This window comes from Eutrigla gurnardus, assembly GCF_963514095.1.
Source record: "Eutrigla gurnardus genome assembly, chromosome: 12".
In the NCBI taxonomy this organism is placed as follows: Eukaryota; Metazoa; Chordata; class Actinopteri; order Perciformes; family Triglidae; genus Eutrigla; species Eutrigla gurnardus.
This window is the reverse complement of record NC_139926.1, coordinates 27,151,554-27,178,247: the sequence shown is the minus strand read 5'-3', so window position 1 is coordinate 27,178,247 and position 26,694 is coordinate 27,151,554. Positions and strand designations below refer to the sequence as shown.

Genomic DNA, 26,694 nt, shown 5'->3' with positions numbered 1-26,694 from the left:
TGCAGGAACAAAACACAAACACACTGGGAGCTGTGGAAATGACTGTGGACAGATGCATGATGGGCCTAGATTTAAAACTCGCGTCTCTGACAGAAGGCGGCAGGTGTGTGATGTGTTGCCGGTCCCCACCTGAGGATCCTCTGGCTCTTAAACAGGTTCTGCAGACCCAGCAGACCCTCCTTCCTCTCAGACCAGTTGGAGCTGGCGCAGTGGTTCAGCACCTCGGCCACGTCCTCCGTCTGGCGCAGGTAGTGGGGGATGCCTCCGTTGCGGGAGCCGTACGAGCGCTCCGAGCAGGCGGAGGACGCGTCGCTGTTGGCGTCGTCGTCGGAGTACATCCCCGGGGATTCGTAGCGCCGCCGCAGAGGCTTCCTCTGTGGACGGAGAGGAGCGTGAAGGAGGAGCAGGGAGGAGGAGCGTGAAGGAGGAGCAGGGAGGAGGGCTCAGGGTTCCTAGAGGCTCTGCAGGGGAACATGCTGATGGAGGGGAACTCAGACACCAGGAGGAAGTCGGTGGAGCGGTTCATGCATCGATGAATCGAACATCAGTCCTACGACTCAACTAAATCTGCTAAAATAAATAAATAGAATGACTCGCTTTGACTTCACCAATAATCAATATAATGCATTTAATCTTATGAATCATGATTCTTAATTATGATTAATAAGACACTCTCTCCCCTGCCATGAAGCCTATTGAAAAATGTTCAAAATAACTGAGCATTTTAAAAATATTATGCAGGACTACTTTTTATAGAATAAATATGTTAAATAAGTCATTCTATTCCTTTCAGAAGAATACAGATTTTAAGTTTATTTCATTTCTGCGTCTCCAACTCTTCATTACATTATATATAACCTTGTTTAAAAGAAGGGTTGCTTTCCTTCCAGGAAATGACTGAAATGATATGAAATACTATGTTAATAAGTTAGTTCTAAAAGTTAAACCTAAAGTTCTGATCAGAACCTGCATCATCATTGTGATGGCTGCAGTACCAACCCCACACTGAATAATGCACAAAGGCTGGGAACTCATTCAGTTTATTTACCTGTTAAGTTTCTGTACACATTTGTCAAGATAATTAACTGGACACAGGTTTTTAGTTTCATACAACACTTTTTACTAGTAGTTTGGACAGAATGGTTTCCTTTTGTAGTGCACACATTTAGGTCACTTTAGTCAATTTGTTTCAACAGTTTAATTTATTGCATGAAAAGCTAACATGATATTCTTTGAGTTACCAGTTCCTGGCTCGCCAGCAAAAGGAGGCCAATGTGGATCAGCTGGGCTTAAATAGTGCTGGCTGCTAATTGGACTATACCATGGGCCTCCTGCATCATGGGGAAGTCCCCGGCTTCATGCTTAGATCGTTGCACTGCATTTCAGTCAATATTATTGTTAATTATATTAATGATGATTACTTTTTTCCCTTAAAGGAAAACACCACCGCATTTCCATACTGAACTATGTTCTGCTCTGATCTTAGACGAGGTGATACATACCTCCCTCTCCTCTGTGCGTGCACTCAATGGCTCTTGCGCGCACTCTACGCAGCGCTAATTTGCTAGCATGTAGCTTGTCCTTCGGATCCAAAGGGGGGTGAAGTTAGAAGCGACCAAGCACTTCCACGTTGTCCCTATTTAAATACGGTTACGTGAGTAGTTACACGACCCAAGTTTGGTTACACAAAATGAAACATGCCAATTTTTCTAAGCGGATAACAAGGATAACTATATAGTATGGCGGAATAACAACTGGAAGCACTTCGACGTCGGCGCAGTAATATCATCACTCCGCTCCCCCTCTTACTTCCGTCAATAGAACCTACGTGACCTGCACGCCGTCGCCTGCACTACCTGTAGTAGTTTGTGCACAGTTGAGGAAGCATCAGGTTGTAGTAAGATAGTTTGTGAACAATCAAACATCATGGTTATAACGTGCATCGTACAGGGTTGTGAAAACAAGCAGAAGGTATATAGTCCCGTCATGTTTTGAGTGATGATATTACTGCGCCGACATCGAAGTGCTTCCAGTTGTTATTCCGCCATACTATATAGTTATCCTTGTTATCCGCTTAGAAAAATTGGCATGTTTCATTTTGTGTAACCAAACTTGGGTCGTGTAACTACTCACGTAACCGTATTTAAATAGGGACAACGTGGAAGTGCTTGGTCGCTTCTAACTTCACCCCCCTTTGGATCCTAAGGACAAGCTACATGCTAGCAAATTAGCGCTGCGCGGAGTGCGCGCAAGAGCCATTGAGTGCACGCACAGAGGAGAGGGAGGTATGTATCACCTCGTCTAACATCAGAGCAGAACATAGTTCAGTATGGAAATGCGGTGGTGTTTTCCTTTAAAGACCAGGTAGACTAATTAGATTTGATTTGTGTGTCTTGTTTAAGTGGTTTGTCTTTGTCTATCCCCCAGTGTGTCCAAACTGGCCTGATCAGCCACTATATATGTGAACCCGTATGTCTCAGTAGTTGGTTGTTTGTTAGTCTGAGCTACAGTTTATCTGGTTGACGTTAAGTTCTGTTTAGTTCACCTATTTTAGAGGCCCAGAACTTTATTCAATGTTTTGTTAATTCAGTATTTTTCTTTTTTTGTTAATAAAACTCACTTTTTTGAAAATTACACTGTGCCTTCTCATGCCTGCTAGCTCGGTCCCTGACGATCATGTTACACTGTTATGGCTGTGGGATCCTGTGGGATCCACTAGGATCTGGTGGGTATCAGAGGGTCTGAGTCTCTACACTGTTTATAATCTTATAATATTATAATCTTATTAGAGGAGCTGAGGTTGGACTTCCAAAATAAAACAAATAAAAAGGTATGCCAGATGCAATAACAGCCAAAATAATTACAAATTAAAAGCCAAAAACGTCCGTAGTGATGCGTAAGATTCAGATCAGAAGCAGACAAGCGTCAGTCGACGAGAGATGCAAACAGAAAAATAAATCTCACGGATGTTTGGAGAATAAAACACGATAATGAGCCGGAGATGCGATGCAGGTAAACATTCATGGTCAAACTGAATGAGAGGGGGGGGTTATGGTGGACGTGATTAGTAGCATGGGGGGGGGGGGGGTGAGAGATGACCAACTACCTTATTCCTGGAGTCTCCTAACAGCTGGTGACAAACAAGCGAGAGGGAAAGATGAGACAAGGGAGGACCAAACTACACATCCCACAATGCACTCTCAGCCACGGAGCTGCCTTATAGAGAGGCCAAGTCCCGCCCCTTCCGCCAGACTCCCATGGGACCTCTGAGATCATAACAAATGTATGGGTCTCAATGCAGATAATAGAATGATTAGCTGGTCCCCGTCGTTTTATGCCCCCAATTAGAAATATGTTGTTTGTGGGTTTAAATTAAAATGTTTCATGTCTTTGACCGTTTATTGTGAATTGTTGAGTTTAAGGCTGTAGAGGAAACACAATGAGTATGTGACATCACGTCATCACCCGTTGTCACAGCGACTCAGTGCCGATCAAACGGAGATGTTCCTGAATCTTCCAGCAGGTACGGCTGGTCATGCTTTCACTTCCCGTCCAAGAGAAGATGAGGAATCGCTGGCTGCATCATTCAGAGCAGCGACGAGCTGTAGTTCACTCAAAACCTACCGTTATCTAACTTCTTCAACATTAATCCCAGGTTTTTTTCCCATGAAAAACATGTGAAATTCATGGCACAATTCAAACGGGACCAGAAAATAATTTGGATCTCGCCGTAGGAGTACATGCATCAGAAATTCATATTGAGGTCCCATGTATCGGAAATAGAAAGGCGGGACTTCACCACTTCATAGAGACCCGGTGGAGGGACCCCCAAGGCCTCTAGAGACCCGGTGGAGGGACCCCCAAGGCCTACAGAGACACGGTGGAGGGACCCCCAAGGCCTCTAGAGACCCGGTGGAGGGACCCCCAAGGCCTACAGACACGGTGGAGGGACCCCCAAGGCCTACTACAGAGACACGGTGGAGGGACCCCCAAGGCCTACAGAGACACGGTGGAGGGACCCCCAAGGCCTAAAGAGACCCGGTGGAGGGACCCCCAAGGCCTCTAGAGACCCGGTGGAGGGACCCCCAAGGCCTACAGAGACACGGTGGAGGGACCCCCAAGGCCTACAGAGACACGGTGGAGGGACCCCCAAGGCCTCTAGAGACCCAGTGGAGGGACCCCCAAGGCCTAAAGAGACACGGTGGAGGGACCCCCAAGGCCTACAGAGACACGGTGGAGGGACCCCCAAGGCCTATAGAGACCTGGTGGAGGGACCCCCAAGGCCTACAGAGACACGGTGGAGGGACCCCCAAGGCCTACAGAGACACGGTGGAGGGACCCCCAAGGCCTACAGAGACCTGGTGGAGGGACCCCCAAGGCCTACAGAGACCTGGTGGAGAGACCCCCTATTACATATCATATGATGTTCCTTATTAAACAATAATAATATGTAGTGCAGCCTATAGTTCATGTATAACAGTACTTTGTAGTGATGGATGGATACGATGCTAAGACATTAAAATAATAATTGTTGACAGATTCATATTTTAATTCTATTTCATCAAAATGTCTCAACATAATATTAAACAAACAGGAAGATTTATATTTGCTTAATATATGTTAAGGTGGATTTTGGACATATTTACATTCTTGGTCCATTTCTGTAACTCTGGGGAGCCCCTGTTGAAATAGAGAATGTCTCAAATGCATAAAATGCAACTAGTTCATTGTTGCCACGGCAACCGGAACCTCTTGTGGTTTGGACTGGAAGGCAGTGATGTCACGGCAAACGGAACCTCTTGTGCCTTTGATATGAACACAGTGATCTCACCGATGATGTCACTGCCTTTGATGTACAGCCTATAAAGCAAGCAGACACCCAGAGTCTGTAGAGGTTATTCATCTCGGTCCCACAAAGACACGACGACGGTTATCTCTTCAACACAGACCATACATCTTGGTTCTGTTTCTTTGATATCAACAAAGAAAACACAATCGCTTTTTTAAAAGCTGTTCTCGAGAACATTTTCATGGATCAGATGGATATCTCCCAGAAACAGGCAGGTATGGCCAGCAGGTTCAACACCCTGAAGGAGAAACATCTCAAACTGAGGGAGCAGACCCAGGCCCTGGAGCAGGAAATCCACCAGTTTGACCTCCAGGATGAAGAAGCCTTGCAGGTCGACATCGATCACATGACGGCTTCAAACGAAGCCATGAGCCGCCAACACGCCGCCCTGCAGGAAGAACTCCTGCAGCTGAAGGCAAGGCAGCAGCCCGTCAAAGGTTCTGAGGAATCTCCCAGCGCTGCCAAAGCTCAGAAGGAGACGGTGAGCCAGCAGAACGAGGCTTTGCAACGCGGGATTCAGGAGTTGCACCAACAGATCGTGGACCAGAAAGCATTGCTGGAAAAAAACAACGCAATGCAAGCATCCAAGGATGACGCGATCCGTCAAAATGCCGAACTTCAGCAGGAATTCCAGCGTCTCAACAGAGAGCTCGTCAGTGTAAAGAGCCTCAGCGACGTGTGCCAGGAAACAGCGGAGCGCATTGAAGCTCTGCACAAAGACAACGAAAACCTGAAACAGCACACCCTGGTTGTGAGAGAGCAGCTCTTATTCAAGGACCACCATCAGGAAGTTCACGCTCAGCTGGAAGCTGAAGAGAAATCCTTGGTGGCACAAAACAAAGTCCTGGTAAAACTCCAGTCTAAAGCCTTCAAGACGCTCCTCAACACAGAGGACTGGGAGTTCAAGAACGAGAAGCTGCAGGAACAGACGGACGCCATGAAGCTGCAGAACCACGGCATCGCTGCAGAAATCCAGAGTGTGAACCAACAACTCACGCTCCTGAACGGGTTTAAGGTCAACTATAAATCCACGAAGGAGGAGAGTAAGGTTCTCACAAAGGAGAACAACACTCTGCAGAAAGAGCTGCAGAAGCTGCAGAAGACGTTCTCCAACCAACAAGCCGTGGAGGCCAAACACCACGCCATGAGGTCGGAGATGGAGGCCCTCAGCCGAGAAAACGCCGCTCTGCGGAGTCAGGCTGTGGAGCTCTGCAACGTTCTCCAGGGGGAAAACGCTCTGACCGCCGTCTCCGACTCCCTGAGGGAGGAGAAGAACGGCGCCAAGCGGGAGAACGAGACGCTTCATAAGGAAGTCCAGAAGCTCTCCAAGAGAGCCGACAAGGAAAAAGCTCTGCAGGCGAAGTGTACCGCGATGAGGGCAAAGAGAGCCGCCAACTGCAGAGAGCGGGCTGTCCGCGGACAACAGCTCACCTCCAAGAGCATTTCCACCTAAAAAGTTAATTAACTAACATCAGGTTTTACTCCGGGCGCTCCGGTTTTCCCTGAATAAAAAAAAAATTAATTCGGCCATCCCCACCTAAAAAGTGAATTAACTAACATCAGGTTTTACTCCGTGCGCTCCGGTTTTACCCTGAATAAAAAAAAAACCTCTCCGGGAACCATCACCTTAACGCGGTGGAGTGGTTTGCGTGTCCCTGTGACCCTGAGGCTGTGTTGTCTGGTGCTTTGTGCTCCTGTAGGGATTCCCATGGCAAACTGGTCTCAGGTGAGGGGCCAGACTAAGAATGGTTCAAGAAAGAAAGTGCATTATTTTTTATAGCTTAATTTAGAGGTCTACAATGTCTTCAGGCCAAGGACCCCCAAGGTCTCTAGAGACCCGGTGGAGGGACCCCCAAGGCCTCTAGCGATTCTCGTCGATGAGAAGACGAGGAATCGCTGGCTCAAACTGACGGATATCATTCACGCCGCGAGCAGCGTCGAGCTGTAGTTCACACAAAAAAAATAAAAATGATCAAACTTCTTCGCCATAAATCTTACTTTTTTTGCATGACAAATCATCTTTAAAAACCACAAACAAGGTATGTGAAATTCATGGCACAATTCAAACGGGACCAGAAAATAATTTGGATCTCGCCATGCATCAGAAATTCTTATTGAGGTCCCTCGAAGACATCACGTCATCACCCGTTGTCACAGCGACTCAGTGCCGATCAAACGGAGATGTTCCTGAATCTTCCAGCAGGTACGGCTGGTCATGCTTTCACTTCCCGTCCAAGAGAAGATGAGGAATCGCTGGCTGCATCATTCAGAGCAGCGACGAGCTGTAGTTCACTCAAAACCTACCGTTATCTAACTTCTTCAACATTAATCCCAGGTTTTTTTCCCATGAAAAACATGTGAAATTCATGGCACAATTCAAACGGGACCAGAAAATAATTTGGATCTCGCCGTAGGAGTACATGCATCAGAAATTCATATTGAGGTCCCATGTATCGGAAATAGAAAGGCGGGACTTCACCACTTCATAGAGACCCGGTGGAGGGACCCCCAAGGCCTCTAGAGACCCGGTGGAGGGACCCCCAAGGCCTACAGAGACACGGTGGAGGGACCTCCAAGGCCTCTAGAGACCCGGTGGAGGGACCCCCAAGGCCTACAGAGACACGGTGGAGGGACCCCCAAGGCCTACAGAGACACGGTGGAGGGACCCCCAAGGCCTACAGACACGGTGGAGGGACCCCCAAGGCCTACAGAGACACGGTGGAGGGACCCCCAAGGCCTCTAGAGACCCGGTGGAGGGACCCCCAAGGCCTACAGACACGGTGGAGGGACCCCCAAGGCCTACAGAGACACGGTGGAGGGACCCCCAAGGCCTACAGAGACACGGTGGAGGGACCCCCAAGGCCTAAAGAGACCCGGTGGAGGGACCCCCAAGGCCTCTAGAGACCCGGTGGAGGGACCCCCAAGGCCTACAGAGACACGGTGGAGGGACCCCCAAGGCCTACAGAGACACGGTGGAGGGACCCCCAAGGCCTCTAGAGACCCAGTGGAGGGACCCCCAAGGCCTAAAGAGACACGGTGGAGGGACCCCCAAGGCCTACAGAGACACGGTGGAGGGACCCCCAAGGCCTATAGAGACCTGGTGGAGGGACCCCCAAGGCCTACAGAGACACGGTGGAGGGACCCCCAAGGCCTACAGAGACCTGGTGGAGGGACCCCCAAGGCCTCTAGAGACCCGGTGGAGGGACCCCCAAGGCCTACAGAGACACGGTGGAGGGACCCCCAAGGCCTACAGAGACACGGTGGAGGGACCCCCAAGGCCTACAGAGACCTGGTGGAGGGACCCCCAAGGCCTCTAGAGACCCGGTGGAGGGACCCCCAAGGCCTACAGAGACACGGTGGAGGGACCCCCAAGGCCTACAGAGACCTGGTGGAGGGACCCCCAAGGCCTACAGAGACCTGGTGGAGAGACCCCCTATTACATATCATATGATGTTCCTTATTAAACAATAATAATATGTAGTGCAGCCTATAGTTCATGTATAACAGTACTTTGTAGTGATGGATGGATACGATGCTAAGACATTAAAATAATAATTGTTGACAGATTCATATTTTAATTCTATTTCATCAAAATGTCTCAACATAATATTAAACAAACAGGAAGATTTATATTTGCTTAATATATGTTAAGGTGGATTTTGGACATATTTACATTCTTGGTCCATTTCTGTAACTCTGGGGAGCCCCTGTTGAAATAGAGAATGTCTCAAATGCATAAAATGCAACTAGTTCATTGTTGCCACGGCAACCGGAACCTCTTGTGGTTTGGACTGGAAGGCAGTGATGTCACGGCAAACGGAACCTCTTGTGCCTTTGATATGAACACAGTGATGTCACCGATGATGTCACTGCCTTTGATGTACAGCCTATAAAGCAAGCACACACCCAGAGTCTGTAGAGGTTATTCATCTCGGTCCCACAAAGACACGACGACGGTTATCTCTTCAACACAGACCATACATCTTGGTTCTGTTTCTTTGATATCAACAAAGAAAACACAATCGCTTTTTTAAAAGCTGTTCTCGAGAACATTTTCATGGATCAGATGGATATCTCCCAGAAACAGGCAGGTATGGCCAGCAGGTTCAACACCCTGAAGGAGAAACATCTCAAACTGAGGGAGCAGACCCAGGCCCTGGAGCAGGAAATCCACCAGTTTGACCTCCAGGATGAAGAAGCCTTGCAGGTCGACATCGATCACATGACGGCTTCAAACGAAGCCATGAGCCGCCAACACGCCGCCCTGCAGGAAGAACTCCTGCAGCTGAAGGCAAGGCAGCAGCCCGTCAAAGGTTCTGAGGAATCTCCCAGCGCTGCCAAAGCTCAGAAGGAGACGGTGAGCCAGCAGAACGAGGCTTTGCAACGCGGGATTCAGGAGTTGCACCAACAGATCGTGGACCAGAAAGCATTGCTGGAAAAAAACAACGCAATGCAAGCATCCAAGGATGACGCGATCCGTCAAAATGCCGAACTTCAGCAGGAATTCCAGCGTCTCAACAGAGAGCTCGTCAGTGTAAAGAGCCTCAACGACGTGTGCCAGGAAACAGCGGAGCGCATTGAAGCTCTGCACAAAGACAACGAAAACCTGAAACAGCACACCCTGGTTGTGAGAGAGCAGCTCTTATTCAAGGACCACCATCAGGAAGTTCACGCTCAGCTGGAAGCTGAAGAGAAATCCTTGTTGGCACAAAACAAAGTCCTGGTAAAACTCCAGTCTAAAGCCTTCAAGACGCTCCTCAACACAGAGGACTGGGAGTTCAAGAACGAGAAGCTGCAGGAACAGACGGACGCCATGAAGCTGCAGAACCACGGCATCGCTGCAGAAATCCAGAGTGTGAACCAACAACTCACGCTCCTGAACGGGTTTAAGGTCAACTATAAATCCACGAAGGAGGAGAGTAAGGTTCTCACAAAGGAGAACAACACTCTGCAGAAAGAGCTGCAGAAGCTGCAGAAGACGTTCTCCAACCAACAAGCCGTGGAGGCCAAACACCACGCCATGAGGTCGGAGATGGAGGCCCTCAGCCGAGAAAACGCCGCTCTGCGGAGTCAGGCTGTGGAGCTCTGCAACGTTCTCCAGGGGGAAAACGCTCTGACCGCTGTCTCAGACTCCCTGAGGGAGGAGAAGAACGGCGCCAAGCGGGAGAACGAGACGCTTCATAAGGAAGTCCAGAAGCTCTCCAAGAGAGCCGACAAGGAAAAAGCTCTGGAGGCGAAGTGTACCGCGATGAGGGCAAAGAGAGCCGCCAACTGCAGAGAGCGGGCTGTCCGCGGACAACAGCTCACCTCCAAGAGCATTTCCACCTAAAAAGTTAATTAACTAACATCAGGTTTTACTCCGGGCGCTCCGGTTTTCCCTGAATAAAAAAAAAATTAATTCGGCCATCCCCACCTAAAAAGTGAATTAACTAACATCAGGTTTTACTCCGGGCGCTCCGGTTTTACCCTGAATAAAAAAAACCTCTCCGGGAACCATCACCTTAACGCGGTGGAGTGGTTTGCGTGTCCCTGTGACCCTGAGGCTGTGTTGTCTGGTGCTTTGTGCTCCTGTAGGGATTCCCATGGCAAACTGGTCTCAGGTGAGGGGCCAGACTAAGAATGGTTCAAGAAAGAAAGTGCATTATTTTTTATAGCTTAATTTAGAGGTCTACAATGTCTTCAGGCCAAGGACCCCCAAGGTCTCTAGAGACCCGGTGGAGGGACCCCCAAGGCCTCTAGCGATTCTCGTCGATGAGAAGACGAGGAATCGCTGGCTCAAACTGACGGATATCATTCACGCCGCGAGCAGCGTCGAGCTGTAGTTCACACAAAAAAAATAAAAATGATCAAACTTCTTTGCCATAAATCTTACTTTTTTTGCATGACAAATCATCTTTAAAAACCACAAACAAGGTATGTGAAATTCATGGCACAATTCAAACGGGACCAGAAAATAATTTGGATCTCGCCATGCATCAGAAATTCTTATTGAGGTCCCTTTAAAGAAAGGCGAGACTTCGCCGCTCTATTAACAGAGCTCAGATACGGGAAACACATGGAAGAGAGACCAGGAGTCCAGGTTCTGGTTTTAACGCAACATGTCCCCTCCAGCTATGTGGTCTCTCAGGGTCTGTTCTGGTCTTACTGGTCACAGTATGACAGGAAACCAGTCAGGATAAAAAAAAGGCCTACAATCATCTATTAAGTATAGGAATTTATTGACATTTCTATCCACTTTTCTCAGTATTTCACAGCTGAATGTAACAGTCAAAAGGATCCTCCTTTTAGTTTGTAGGTGTGAAAGATCCCACATGAAGTATTCCTTTTTCACGAGGAGGGAACTACGTCTAATTCAATACAACATCAGACAAGCAGCAGCTCACCAGAGCGTCGGCCACGGCCGCCTCCACCTCCGTGCCGGTGTTCAGGACCCTCATGGCGTTGACTGACGCCGAGATCCTCGCCTGGTGGATCAAACCGAACCGGTCTGGACCAGAAAGGGGGGGAGAGGAAGATGGTGAGCGGAGCTGAGTGATGCAGTTAAGGTTTCCATTGTAACTTACCTGAGTGAACCCACATGAACAAACACGTTTGCATATAAAGCCATAAAAACCATAAAGTCAACCAAAATGGGGGAAAAAAATCACCGAAAGTCTTTAAAACACCAAATTAAAAAAGAAAAACCCACAAAGAACAGGATGACACAGCTGTCAGGCAGGAACAGGCAGACACTAGGCCGTCGCCGTGGGAGACGGAGGATGGAAACCACCAACATGAGCACATCAAAAAAAATAAAGTAACCAAGGCTCAAAGGATGACGCGTGCTAAAAGCTACGCTGAGTCAGCACAACCACGATGAATAAAACGATGACAGGGCTTCACATGCTGCGGAGGACCGACCGCCTTACCTTCCTGTTTAAACACGCAATAAAACAAACCGAACACTAGGGGGCGATGGAGGCTACCTGCAGTCACATCACAACCACGGAGCATGCCTGATCGCCTCTAGGGGGGGGGGACTGGGGGGGTCTGGGCATGCAGGTCACCTGACTGGCTGTGGGGGTCGGCTGTGGAGAGAGCGCTGGTTGAACGGGAGTGACGTCGGGAGGCTGCAGGGGACAGGAGAGGGGGGCAAGACCCAGACCAGCGGGTTAGATACGGTAAAGATGTAACCCTCTACGGGGTCCACATCCTCACTAAGATAAGGGACCGGGGTCCACATCCTCACTAAGATAGGGATCGGGGTCCACATCCTCACTAAGATAAGGGACCTGGGTCCACATCCTCACTAAGATAAGAGACCGGGGTCCACATCCTCACTAAAATAAGAGACCGGGGTCCACATCCTCACTAAGATAAGAGACCGGAGTCCACATCCTCACTAAAATAAGAGACCGGGGTCCACATCCTCACTAAGATAAGGGACCAGGGTCCACATCCTCACTAAGATAAGAGACCGGGGTCCACATCCTCACTAAGATAAGGGACCGGAGTCCACATCCTCACTAAAATAAGAGACCGGGGTCCACATCCTCACTAAGATAAGGGACCAGGGTCCCTTATCTTAGTGAGGCCCTTAAGAGACCGGGGTCCACATCCTCACTAAGATAAGGGCCCGGGGTCCACATCCTCACTAAGATAAGAGACCGGGGTCCACATCCTCACTAAAATAAGAGACCGGGGTCCACATCCTCACTAAGATAAGGGACCAGGGTCCACATCCTCACTAAGATAAGAGACCGGGGTCCACATCCTCACTAAGATAAGGGACCGGGGTCCACATCCTCACTAAAATAAGGGACCGGAGTCCACATCCTCACTAAAATAAGAGACCGGGGTCCACATCCTCACTAAGATAAGGGACCAGGGTCCACATCCTCACTAAGATAAGAGACCGGGGTCCACATCCTCACTAAGATAAGGGACCGGAGTCCACATCCTCACTAAAATAAGAGACCGGGGTCCACATCCTCACTAAGATAAGGGACCAGGGTCCCTTATCTTAGTGAGGCCCTTAAGAGACCGGGGTCCACATCCTCACTAAGATAAGGGCCCGGGGTCCACATCCTCACTAAGATAAGAGACCGGGGTCCACATCCTCACTAAAATAAGAGACCGGGGTCCACATCCTCACTAAGATAAGGGACCAGGGTCCACATCCTCACTAAGATAAGAGACCGGGGTCCACATCCTCACTAAGATAAGGGACCGGGGTCCACATCCTCACTAAAATAAGAGACCGGGGTCCACATCCTCACTAAGATAAGGGACCGGGGTCCACATCCTCACTAAGATAAGGGACCGGGGTCCACATCCTCACTAAGATAAGGGACCGGGGTCCACATCCTCACTAAGATAAGGGACCGGGGTCCACATCCTCACTAAGATAAGGGACCGGGGTCCACATCCTCACTAAGATAAGGGACCGGGGTCCACATCCTCACTAAGATAAGAGACCGGGGTCCACTTCCTCACTAAGATAAGGGACCAGGGTCCACATCCTCACTAAGATAAGAGACCGGGGTCCACATCCTCACTAAGATAAGGGACCGGAGTCCACATCCTCACTAAAATAAGAGACCGGGGTCCACATCCTCACTAAGATAAGGGACCAGGGTCCCTTATCTTAGTGAGGCCCTTAAGAGACCGGGGTCCACATCCTCACTAAGATAAGGGCCCGGGGTCCACATCCTCACTAAGATAAGAGACCGGGGTCCACATCCTCACTAAAATAAGAGACCGGGGTCCACATCCTCACTAAGATAAGGGACCAGGGTCCACATCCTCACTAAGATAAGAGACCGGGGTCCACATCCTCACTAAGATAAGGGACCGGGGTCCACATCCTCACTAAAATAAGAGACCGGGGTCCACATCCTCACTAAGATAAGGGACCGGGGTCCACATCCTCACTAAGATAAGGGACCGGGGTCCACATCCTCACTAAGATAAGGGACCGGGGTCCACATCCTCACTAAGATAAGGGACCGGGGTCCACATCCTCACTAAGATAAGGGACCGGGGTCCACATCCTCACTAAGATAAGGGACCGGGGTCCACATCCTCACTAAGATAAGGGACCGGGGTCCACATCCTCACTAAGATAAGAGACCGGGGTCCACATCCTCACTAAGATAAGGGACCGGGGTCCACATCCTCACTAAGATAAGAGACCGGGGTCCACATCCTCACTAAGATAAGGGACCAGGGTCCACATCCTCACTAAGATAAGAGACCGGGGTCCACATCCTCACTAAGATAAGGGACCAGGGTCCACATCCTCACTAAGATAAGGGACCGGAGTCCACATCCTCACTAAGATAAGGGACCAGGGTCCACATCCTCACTAAGATAAGGGACCAGGGTCCACATCCTCACTAAGAAAAGAGACCGGGGTCCACATCCTCACTAAGATAAGGGACCGGGGTCCACATCCTCACTAAGATAAGGGACCAGGGTCCCTTATCTTAGTGAGGCCCTTAAGAGACCGGGGTCCACATCCTCACTAAGATAAGGGCCCGGGGTCCACATCCTCACTAAGATAAGAGACCGGGGTCCACATCCTCACTAAAATAAGAGACCGGGGTCCACATCCTCACTAAGATAAGGGACCAGGGTCCACATCCTCACTAAGATAAGAGACCGGGGTCCACATCCTCACTAAAATAAGAGACCGGGGTCCACATCCTCACTAAGATAAGGGACCGGGGTCCACATCCTCACTAAGATAAGGGACCGGGGTCCACATCCTCACTAAGATAAGGGACCGGAGTCCACATCCTCACTAAGATAAGGGACCGGGGTCCACATCCTCACTAAGATAAGGGACCGGGGTCCACATCCTCACTAAGATAAGGGACCGGGGTCCACATCCTCACTAAGATAAGAGACCGGGGTCCACATCCTCACTAAGATAAGGGACCGGGGTCCACATCCTCACTAAGATAAGAGACCGGGGTCCACATCCTCACTAAGATAAGGGACCAGGGTCCACATCCTCACTAAGATAAGAGACCGGGGTCCACATCCTCACTAAAATAAGAGACCGGGGTCCACATCCTCACTAAGATAAGGGACCAGGGTCCACATCCTCACTAAGATAAGAGACCGGGGTCCACATCCTCACTAAAATAAGAGACCGGGGTCCACATCCTCACTAAGATAAGGGGCCGGGGTCCACATCCTCACTAAGATAAGAGACCGGGGTCCACATCCTCACTAAGATAAGAGACCGGGGTCCACATCCTCACTAAGATAAGAGACCAGGGTCCACATCCTCACTAAGATAAGAGATAAGATAAGGGACCGGGGTCCACATCCTCACTACGATAAGAGATAAGATAAGGGACCGGGGTCCACATCCTCACTAAGATAAGGGACCGGGGTCCACATCCTCACTAAGATAAGGGACCGGGGTCCACATCCTCACTAAGATAAGGGACCGGAGTCCACATCCTCACTAAGATAAGGGACCGGGGTCCACATCCTCACTAAGATAAGGGACCGGGGTCCACATCCTCACTAAGATAAGGGACCGGGGTCCACATCCTCACTAAGATAAGAGACCGGGGTCCACATCCTCACTAAGATAAGGGACCGGGGTCCACATCCTCACTAAGATAAGAGACCGGGGTCCACATCCTCACTAAGATAAGGGACCGGGGTCCACATCCTCACTAAGATAAGAGACTGGGGTCCACATCCTCACTAAGATAAGAGACCGGGGTCCACATCCTCACTAAGATAAGGGACCGGGGTCCACATCCTTACTAAGATAAGAGACCGGGGTCCACATCCTCACTAAGATAAGAGACCGGGGTCCACATCCTCACTAAGATAAGGGACCGGGGTCCACATCCTTACTAAGATAAGAGACCGGGGTCCACATCCTCACTAAAATAAGAGACCGGGGTCCACATCCTCACTAAGATAAGGGACCGGGGTCCACATCCTTACTAAGATAAGGGACCGGGGTCCACATCCTTACTAAGATAAGAGACCGGGGTCCACATCCTCACTAAGATAAGAGACCGGGGTCCACATCCTCACTAAGATAAGGGACCGGGGTCCACATCCCGCGTCTCCGTGGATTACATTCGGACAGACAGTCGAGTATCGGTATGCAGAGTCACTTCCCAGGATGCAACAGCACGAGAACTACAGAGGCTAATGGACCGGTGGCTTGGGCTCCATCTGTTTCTTCCTCCGTGTCTTCAGATCCTTCAGGCGGTGGGACTTTGTCATTTAGACCATCTTTTCATAACAAAACCAGGATTCAGCAGAGAACCCTGGAGACTATTAGTGCATGCACACAGACAGACAGGTAGAGAGAGACAGACAGGCAGAGGTGGAGTGGCACCAACGACAGGAGGCTGCTGCTGTTAGCGTCTGCTAGCCCGGAAGGCTAGCGGCGGTACTCACCCAGAGGGGCGAAGCCCCGGGCGGGGCTGGTGTCGCGGCTGCTCTCGCGGCTGCAGCCCTGACTCATGCTAGGCCGGGGGATGCGGCTCCGGGCTAGCGTTCGGCGGCGGGGGGAAGCAACAGGAAGAAGGGCTTTACCACACAGCCTGGCTGTCAGGACAACAAGGCAGGGGGGGGGTCAGACGGCATTCATGATGGCGTGGGGGGGGGGGGGGGGGGGGGGGGCAGTAGAAGAGGAGGAGGAGGTTTTGAAAGAAGAATCAAACTGCTAGTAAAGGTTAGACGGTCCAGAGAAGAAACTCAGCCTCTGTTAACGATGAGGTTACATTCACGAGGAGGAGGAGGAGGAGGAGGAGGAGGAGGAGGAGGAGATTAGGAAAGCAACATGTCACATTAATATTAAAAGAGAGTAGTAACATGAAGGATCGTCCTCTTCTCAGGACAAACTAGAACCGATCACAATCATTCAACTCTGATGGCAGCGTCATCCATGTGGACGGAGGAGGCGAGGGCCTACATGTACCAGGATGCATTGCCAGCCCCTCCATAGAAGCTCCACCCTGTTGGACCCCTTTACAAGAATACAATCACTGACCTTTTCCTGGAAATGGATGTATTATGTGATATTTATGGTTGGTAAAAAACATGAATATAATATTAACGTATAACTTTATGCTTGTGGCTTGTGGTCTCAGGTCCTGGTCTTACCGAGTCCCAGTCTGGTGGGGCTGGTCTCGCGGCTGCAGCCCTGGCTGCGAGGGATCCGGCTGCGCTTGTCCAGTGGCGTGGTGGCGGCCGACGGCGCGGCGGTGCGAGGGGTCCGACCGTAGCCGGCGTGGCCGAGCAGCTTCCCCGGGGAGTTGGAGCGGCTGCCGGCTGTCGGGGGAGGGGCACAAGACAGGTAAACATGGAGACGCGTTCGGGGGGCGGAGTCTGTGGGGGAAGACGATCTAACGCCACATCTTATATTTACACTTCTATGTTGAAATCTGAAAAAGAGTTTCTCATCTCAGCTGCTCTACTTGGAGGTGAAATAAATACTTAAACAGAACCTCACAGGAAACTCGATGACGAGTGAACAAATACAGATGGGTTATGGGGGGGGGGGAACTAACTAACTGTGTGTGTGTGGAGGGGGGACACATTAACTGCGGCACCACGGAGGAAACAAAGCCAGCAAACACAACCAAACAGCTGACAGCACACATTTCTGACTGCAGGACGGTGAATGTGATGAGCATGCTGGGGGGGGCGTGGCCTGTGATTGGATGGAGCTGAGGCCTTACCATGGATGGGATTGGCCGATCTGGATCCTGGATGATGGAAGCAAGAGGCAGGACACGACAGAAGGGGGGTTATGTTTAGTAAGTGTTTCCCAGCATGCACTCTGGGTGGCTGGTTACCGGGATATCTCAGAGGATATCGATGCCAACACACACACACGCACGCACACGCACACACACGCACACACACACACGCACACACACACACGCACACACACACACACACACACACACACACACACACACACACACACACACACACGCACACACACGCACACACACACACACGCACACACACGCACACACACACACACACACACACACGCTCTCAAAGCCAAAGCAGACAGAGTTCATATGGGAACAGGAGAAACACACTGTAGTTGTGTGATGGATTCGGACTCCCGAGTTTTACTGTACGTACGCTGGGACTGGGAGACCACCTTGGCTCTGCTGCGCCCCCTGCTGTCCACCAACGAGGAGCTGGCTCCGGTCACGCTGCCCGCGCTCTGCTTCCTGGTCCGGACTCGACCTGCAGCGTCAAAGAGACGGGGAGGGGGGAGAGGTCATAACCGTGTTGACCCCCGACCTGGGACACGCTGGAGAGGAAGAAGTCGGGGGGGGGGGGGGGGGGGCATGATGAAGAAGACCTGGGTGAGCGGTACAGAGCCCCCCCCACTGAAGACACACAGGAGGGGAACAAGACAAACCGGGTCTGCTAGTCTGCAGATAATACTCAGCGTTGGTTTGTGACCTGCAGCCTTAGAGGTCAGTAGGGTCGAGGTCGCCTCGTTAGCACTCATGCTAATAATTAGCATCTGTCTAAGAAACTAGCCATGAGAAAAAGCACTATTTAATGTGACTTTTAGGTATAAAGTGTGACTTAAATGTGTGAAACAAACCACGAGACATCTTACCAAACCTACGGTGAAAAACCTGCACACATGAGGAATACTCAGCTGGTAGGACTTCCAATAACGTAGAAAAACTACAATATGATATCACGAGCTAGCTGCAAGCTAAAGGCTAGCTCTAGGCTTTAAGGTGGCAACGTTAACGTAACATTGACAGAAACATCCAGGTATTTATAACCATGAGGTAAATTACGTCATAGTCGTAACACCTGAAATTAACACTATAAAATATCTTTACATTCTGGTTAAGTGATCACAGCTTTGTTCGCCCGTTACCGTGGCGACACATTGACTTCTGTGAGCGAGAGGGGAAAAAAAACACACGTCCTGGACCAACTCAAACACCAACCTACAGAACAAACCGGTCACACTGGTGGGGCTGATGGGAACGGTTGTCATGGTTACGGTAAAAGAGGAGGAAGTCCATGCATACAGTCACGGGGGGGAGGGGTTTACAGATGGAGGGAGACAGGATATCAAACCCGTCACAGCTGACAGAAACACACACACACACATCTTACCATCACTTTTACCAGGAGTGCCATCTTTTGGGCATTTAAGAACGGCGGTGCAGCAGAGTGGGAGGAGAGGTATAGAGGAAGACATTAGTAGCAACAGAAGCAGGAAGGGGGAGGAGAGAGGGGGTGAGTGGGCGAGCGAGGAGGCTCATCATCATTAGTAATGTTCAGGATGAAAGTACACATCGGTGGGAGGGGCTTAAATCTGTGCGTGTGTGTGTGTGGGGGGGACGGGCGGGTCTGCCTTGTTACGGCGATTTGTCAACCAAGTGTCAACGAGAGGATTTAAAGAGTTCCTGCTGACGGAACACACTAACAGCAGTCATTAAGAAGCCCAGGCACACGCTTGAAAGCTCGGGACAAGATGCTTTAATGCTTCACGATGAGTGAAGACGCTCGTTAACGAGACTCCTCCCTCCTTCAGAGGAAACACGGCGTAGGACCCCGGGGGGAGGGTTTACCTAGAGAGGCGTAGGACCCCGGGGGGAGGAGGAGGGTTTACCTAGAGAGGCGTAGGACCCCGGGGGGAGGGTTTACCTAGAGAGGCGTAGGACCCCGGGGGGAGGGTGGAGGGTTTACCTAGAGAGGCGTAGGACCCCGGGGGGAGGAGGAGGGTTTACCTAGAGAGGCGTAGGACCCCGGGGGGAGGGTTTACCTAGAGAGGCGTAGGACCCCGGGGGGAGGGTTTACCTAGAGAGGCGTAGGACCCCGGGGGGAGGGTTTACCTAGAGAGGTGTAGGACCCCGGGGGGAGGGTTTACCTAGAGAGGCGTAGGACCCCGGGGGGAGGAGGAGGGTTTACCTAGAGAGGCGTAGGACCCCGGGGGGAGGGTGGAGGGTTTACCTAGAGAGGCGTAGGACCCCGGGGGGAGGGTTTACCTAGAGAGGCGTAGGACCCCGGGGGGAGGGTTTACCTAGAGAGGCGTAGGACCCCGGGGGGAGGAGGAGGGTTTACCTAGAGAGGCGTAGGACCCCGGGGGGAGGGTGGAGGGTTTACCTAGAGAGGCGTAGGACCCCGGGGGGAGGGTTTACCTAGAGAGGCGTAGGACCCCGGGGGGAGGGTTTACCTAGAGAGGCGTAGGACCCCGGGGGGAGGAGGAGGGTTTACCTAGAGAGGCGTAGGACCCCGGGGGGAGGGTTTACCTAGAGAGGCGTAGGACCCCGGGGGGAGGGTGGAGGGTTTACCTAGAGAGGCGTAGGACCCCGGGGGGAGGGTTTACCTAGAGAGGCGTGGGACCCCGGGGGGAGGGTTTACCTAGAGAGGCGTAGGACCCCGGGGGGAGGAGGAGGGTTTACCTAGAGAGGCGTAGGACCCCGGGGGGAGGGTTTACCTAGAGAGGCGTAGGACCCCGGGGGGAGGGTTTACCTAGAGAGGCGTAGGACCCCGGGGGGAGGGTGGAGGGTTTACCTAGAGAGGCGTAGGACCCCGGGGGGAGGGTTTACCTAGAGAGGCGTAGGACCCCGGGGGGAGGGTTTACCTAGAGAGGCGTAGGACCCCGGGGGGAGGAGGAGGGTTTACCTAGAGAGGCGTAGGACCCCGGGGGGAGGGTGGAGGGTTTACCTAGAGAGGCGTAGGACCCCGGGGGGAGGGTTTACCTAGAGAGGCGTAGGACCCCGGGGGGAGGGTTTACCTAGAGAGGCGTAGGACCCCGGGGGGAGGAGGAGGGTTTACCTAGAGAGGCGTAGGACCCCGGGGGGAGGGTTTACCTAGAGAGGCGTAGGACCCCGGGGGGAGGGTGGAGGGTTTACCTAGAGAGGCGTAGGACCCCGGGGGGAGGGTTTACCTAGAGAGGCGTGGGACCCCGGGGGGAGGGTTTACCTAGAGAGGCGTAGGACCCCGGGGGGAGGGTTTACCTAGAGAGGCGTAGGACCCCGGGGGGAGGGTGGAGGGTTTACCTAGAGAGGCGTAGGACCCCGGGGGGAGGGTTTACCTAGAGAGGCGTAGGACCCCGGGGGGAGGGTTTACCTAGAGAGGCGTAGGACCCCGGGGGGAGGGTTTACCTAGAGAGGCGTAGGACCCTGGGGGAGGGAGGAGGGTTTACCTAGAGAGGCGTAGGACCCCGGGGGGAGGGTTTACCTAGAGAGGCGTAGGACCCCGGGGGGAGGGTTTACCTAGAGAGGCGTAGGACCCCGGGGGGAGGGTTTACCTAGAGAGGCGTAGGACCCCGGGGGGAGGAGGAGGGTTTACCTAGAGAGGCGTAGGACCCCGGGGGGAGGGTGGAGGGTTTACCTAGAGAGGCGTAGGACCCCGGGGGGAGGGTTTACCTAGAGAGGCGTAGGACCCCGGGGGGAGGGTTTACCTAGAGAGGCGTAGGACCCCGGGGGGAGGAGGAGGGTTTACCTAGAGAGGCGTAGGACCCCGGGGGGAGGGTTTACCTAGAGAGGCGTAGGACCCCGGGGGGAGGGTGGAGGGTTTACCTAGAGAGGCGTAGGACCCCGGGGGGAGGGTTTACCTAGAGAGGCGTGGGACCCCGGGGGGAGGGTTTACCTAGAGAGGCGTAGGACCCCGGGGGGAGGGTTTACCTAGAGAGGCGTAGGACCCCGGGGGGAGGGTGGAGGGTTTACCTAGAGAGGCGTAGGACCCCGGGGGGAGGGTTTACCTAGAGAGGCGTAGGACCCCGGGGGGAGGGTTTACCTAGAGAGGCGTAGGACCCCGGGGGGAGGGTTTACCTAGAGAGGCGTAGGACCCTGGGGGAGGGAGGAGGGTTTACCTAGAGAGGCGTAGGACCCCGGGGGGAGGAGGAGGGTTTACCTAGAGAGGCGTAGGACCCCGGGGGGAGGGTTTACCTAGAGAGGCGTAGGACCCCGGGGGGAGGAGGAGGGTTTACCTAGAGAGGCGTAGGACCCCGGGGGAAGGAGGAGGGTTTACCTAGAGAGGCGTAGGACCCCGGGGGGAGGAGGAGGGTTTACCTAGAGAGGCGTAGGACCCCGGGGGGAGGAGGAGGGTTTACCTAGAGAGGCGTAGGACCCCAGGGGGAGGGTGGAGGGTTTACCTAGAGAGGCGTAGGACCCCGGGGGGAGGGTTTACCTAGAGAGGCGTAGGACCCCGGGGGGAGGGTTTACCTAGAGAGGCGTAGGACCCCGGGGGGAGGAGGAGGGTTTACCTAGAGAGGCGTAGGACCCCGGGGGGAGGGTGGAGGGTTTACCTAGAGAGGCGTAGGACCCCGGGGGGAGGGTGGAGGGTTTACCTAGAGAGGCGTAGGACCCCGGGGGGAGGAGGAGGGTTTACCTAGAGAGGCGTAGGACCCCGGGGGGAGGAGGAGGGTTTACCTAGAGAGGCGTAGGACCCCGGGGGGAGGGCGGCGGCGGAGCTGAAGGGGGCCGTGGACAGGTGCGACTTGGCGTTGGAGGCTGCGTTTACGTCCAGGTCGCTACGGGAACGCTGCAGAGAGCCCGACTTGCTGGACGGCCTGGTGCTCACCAGCTTACCTACACACACACACACACACACACACACACACACACACACACACAGACACACACAGACACACACAGACACACACACACACACACACAGACACACACAGACACACACACAAACACACACACAGACACACACACAAACACACACACACACACACACACACACACACACACAAACACACACACACACAGACACACACACACACAGACACACACACACACACACACACACACACACACACACGTTATAAGGAATACTATTAGATCAGAATTCATAATAATTATCATCTAAATAAAGATGTGATACGTTTTAAAATAAGTAAGTAAAAAGTAAAACACGTCCAGAGAAGTTTAGTTCATTTCTATACACTGGAAATGAACCATAAATAAACCATCAATCTAAACATGACATGAAGCAGGACGGAGGGTGGAGGCCTCAGCTGACTCCACCTTTAACATGGATTATTATGGTCTGTTCCATTCATTCATACAGTGACTTACTCCTCGTCATGCTCCCTCCGATGACACTCTTCACAGACAACGGCCGGCTGCAACACACGAGGAGAAGACGTTCATCACAGCCCATCATGAGGAGACGGAGGAGGTGGAGGGGAGGGTGGAGGGGGTGATGTAGGGGAGGGTGGAGGAGGTGGAGGGGAGGATGGAGGAGGAGGATGGAGAAGGAGGATGGAGGAGGTGGAGGGGAGGACAGAGGAGGTGGAGGCAGGATGGAGGAGGTGGAGGCAGGATGGAGGAGGTGGAGGGGGGATGGATGAGGAGGAGGGGAGGATGGAGGGGGTGATGTAGGGGAGGGTGGAGGAGGTGGAGGGTAGGATGGAGGAGGAGGTGGAGGGTAGGATGGAGGAGGTGGAGGGGAGGACAGAGGAGGTGGATGGAGAAGGAGGATGGAGGAGGTGGAGGGGAGGACAGAGGAGGTGGATGGAGAAGGAGGATGGAGGAGGTGGAGGGGAGGACAGAGGAGGTGGAGGCAGGATGGAGGAGGTGGATGGGGGGATGGAGGAGGTGGGGGATGGAGGGGAGGACGGAGGAGGTGGAGGCAGGATGGAGGAGGTGGATGGGGGGATGGAGGAGGTGGAGGCAGGATGGAGGAGGGTAGGGTGGAGGAGGTGGAGGGGGGATGGAGGGGAGGATGGAGGAGGAGGAGGTGGAGGGAGGAATGGAGGAGGAGGAGGTGGAGGGAGGAATGGAGGAGGTGGAGGGTAGGATGGAGGAGGCGGTCTCTAACGTGCTAACAGGTCTAGAGAAGGGGGGCGTGCTGGTCCTTACTTGAGACTCTCCTGGGAGGAGGAGGAGGACACGATGCCGTCGGAGCTCTTCAGGTGAGACTGGAGGGCCTTCTGATAGGTGGACTCCAGCGCCTGGAACAGATGCTCCGCCTCCCGGCTGTAGTGGCCATGGAAACCCCAGTAGCACCTGGGCGAGGAGATGAAGATGAAGATGTGAGTCATCATAACAGGATGAGACCGATACACTGCGGCTGCAGTCACACTTACTTCCTGGCGATGCGGCGGGCTTCAGAGTCCGCATCGTGGATCCCTTTCTTGATGGTCTCGGTCAGGACCGCCACGTGTCTGGGGTAGTAAGGGAACATGGTGAGACAAGCAGAGACCCAGACCAGGTCAGGACGAGTCCTGGACTCCCTTTCTGCTGCTCTACAGGCGATGTGGCCGTCCAGAGATGTTTCCCACGCCTTTTAAAGTCCCTGTCGCTGTTGTCATGGTTACAGTGATGATGGCGGGGGGTCTTAATGATAACGGGACTCATCAATTAAATGAGCCTCATCAGTGAAGCATCCAACCCACATGGAGCACATGTTTACGCAAAGGCCATCATGTGAGAGGAGGAGGAGGAGGAGAAGGAGGAGGAGGAGGGAGAGGGAGGAAGAACAAGAGGAGGAGCAGGAGGAAGGAGAAGAAGATGATGAAGATGATGAAGAAGAAGAGGAGGAGCAGCACCACTAACACCTCCCTCCTGCTCACCTCTCCAGACTGTTGGTGTGCCACTCCTGCAGCATGAGGTCCAGGAACTCAAAGCAGCGTCTGGAGACACGGGACAGCAACGTTTACCAGACCAATCAACAGCAACAGCAACAACAGCAACAGCAACATCAACTACAATAGCAACATCAACTACAACAGCAACAACAACATCAACTACAACAGCAACAACAACAACAACAACAGTCCTTACCGTCTGACTGCTACAGACTTGGAGGTGCAGTTACTGGTGATGATGGGGATGAGACGAGGGTAGTGTGTCCGCTGGAAGACAAAGCCAACAGTTATCTCTCTGGAGGTCTAGAGGACAGCAGGGGGACTATGGGGGTCTGGGGTCTTCTTACCCGGAGCAGGAGGCGGATGGTGGCCACTCCAGACGTGGCCATGATCTTGGCGCTGTTGGGCACGAGGTTCAGCAGCGTGGGCATGATGCTCTCGGCTCCGTGGTCGAACTTGTTCCCCAGGACGGCGGACAGGTGTCTGGGACGGACAGGGAGGGGCGTTCAAGGACAGTTCACCCGTTTGGTCACACCCTATGTGTGTGTGTGTATATATATATTTAAGAAAAATAAAAAGATGTATATATGTGTATCATGTACAAATTTGAATGAAAAAAAAAGAACAAGTCGTGTTCGTTCCAGTAATTACACTTAAAATGCTAATTTATTCATGTTTATCTCACTTTCTGCACTTTAAGTGATGAGACACAAACATACCAATATCAAAGTGAGGTGAAAGGCATATAATCTAATAAATCATCTGTATACCATTATTATATATGAAGAAACATGTATTTTAGGATGAATACATCCATCTAAGCAGCGGTGACATTACAAGGCATGATGGGAACGCCGTCGTCACTTCATCAACCTGCTGCTCTTCCCAGCGTCTCCGCCTCATCGGGCCCGTTAAAACCACGACGGAGGGTTTTCATCCCACTTCAACCAGTGGAACACTTTAACACCATCTCCATGCATTTCCAGGTGCATTTCCATGCTTTTCCAGCACCTTCCAGCTGTGGTAAACTCCATCTTTGTATCAATCCAATGGTCAGTATTCAGTCTACTTATTATGTCACTTGTTCATCACATTAAATGAGATGTTATTGTCCTCTAAACAACCAACATGATGTTTGGAGACAGCTTTTTACAGAAGGACCACAAATGAAAGGAAAACTAATTCCACTAACAGATCCACAGAAATATAATCACCAACTATTTTCATCATCTGTTCATCATCAAAAGGCATTTTTCATAAAGAAATGTCAGAAAATGCTGTTTTCAGTCCCTCAGATATGGAGATCTTCTTTTCTCTGTTCTATCATAGATGTCATCACATACAACACACATTTATAGACCTTTATTCTACATCCAAGCACTTTTCAATCCTTGGAAACACCACACTTAAATTAAAGTGTTTTCAAGGATTTCCAGCATCTGTGATTGGTGTTCCAGCACCCGTACTGCCCCTGTGATTGGTGTATGAACAGAGGTGTGTTTGCTGGGTCTCACCCCAGCGTGATGCAGGCCTCCCGGACCACCTGGGACCTCAGGTCTTTGGCCGACAGCTTGAGAGGAGTCTCCAGGAGACGCAGCTGCTGAGGGAAGCTCTCGTACTCCGGCGCCCCGGCCAAGATCAGAGAACGCACCTTCTTCAGCTGGAGGGAACCGGAGAACACACAACATGTGTGTCAGGGTGTCATCACCGTGTGTGTGTGAGTGTGTGTGTGTGTGTGTGTGTGTCTCTTACTGCCACCACCCGGTGCTCCCAGTCATGTTTGTCATCAGACAGCACCTCCCTGACCTTGGTCAGCTGATCCTCCAGATCTCTGTTGGAGTAGATCTGCACACAGAGTCTTCATCAGCGTGGTCTACTTCACATGATGCAGTCGTGATATGATCCCAGTAATCATCATCATGTGATGTAAATGCCAGCTAAACATACTGCTCTCACTTTACATTTGGTTGAGGAACAAATGTTTTTTTAATGGAGGCACAAATCAATCAAATAACCTTGAATGAGATGATGGTGAATCATGAGGTCTCCCTGCAGAAAATTATTTTGTATCCTGTCTTTATGTATTTATTCACCTCTCTACCACGTTGGTTTTTAAAGTCACTCTTTTATCTCCATAATTCAATTTAAGCCTGAAAAAGCTGTTTTCTATCACGGGAGAGAAGTGTAAAAGAGTCTTTATGCTTTATTTATTTAAAAGACCTTATGAGTTATGATCATCATTTTTAACATCATTTGATAGCAGGATTTAATTTTG

General features: G+C 51.8%; 1 protein-coding gene across 45 annotated transcripts in view; it reads right to left on the bottom strand.

Moving 5' to 3' along the window:
- Positions 1-26,694, bottom strand: part of clasp1a (cytoplasmic linker associated protein 1a) — a 116,334-nt gene that overhangs the window by 59,226 nt on the left and 30,414 nt on the right. For 14 of the 45 annotated variants that reach the window (XR_014598089.1, XM_084023178.1, XM_084023210.1 and 11 more), the window contains exons 11-28: positions 26,172-26,264; positions 25,934-26,079; positions 24,767-24,902; positions 24,616-24,686; positions 24,405-24,464; positions 23,919-23,996; positions 23,692-23,838; positions 22,906-22,952; positions 22,252-22,410; positions 18,986-19,009; positions 17,975-18,082; positions 17,557-17,583; positions 16,979-17,146; positions 16,271-16,420; positions 11,896-11,958; positions 11,233-11,336; positions 3,107-3,130; positions 130-374 (exon numbers count right to left, since the gene is read on the bottom strand). Coding sequence is in view for 44 of the 45 variants with exons in the window: in XM_084023178.1 (XP_083879304.1) it covers positions 130-374; positions 3,107-3,130; positions 11,233-11,336; positions 11,896-11,958; positions 16,271-16,420; positions 16,979-17,146; positions 17,557-17,583; positions 17,975-18,082; positions 18,986-19,009; positions 22,252-22,410; positions 22,906-22,952; positions 23,692-23,838; positions 23,919-23,996; positions 24,405-24,464; positions 24,616-24,686; positions 24,767-24,902; positions 25,934-26,079; positions 26,172-26,264 (1,850 nt within the window). In the remaining variant the exon portion in view is untranslated. The remainder of the gene's footprint in view (positions 1-129; positions 375-3,106; positions 3,131-11,232; positions 11,337-11,895; positions 11,959-16,270; positions 16,421-16,978; positions 17,147-17,556; positions 17,584-17,974; positions 18,083-18,985; positions 19,010-22,251; positions 22,411-22,905; positions 22,953-23,691; positions 23,839-23,918; positions 23,997-24,404; positions 24,465-24,615; positions 24,687-24,766; positions 24,903-25,933; positions 26,080-26,171; positions 26,265-26,694) is intronic. The other 31 variants (XM_084023219.1, XM_084023221.1, XM_084023211.1 and 28 more) reach the window with 14 other exon arrangements.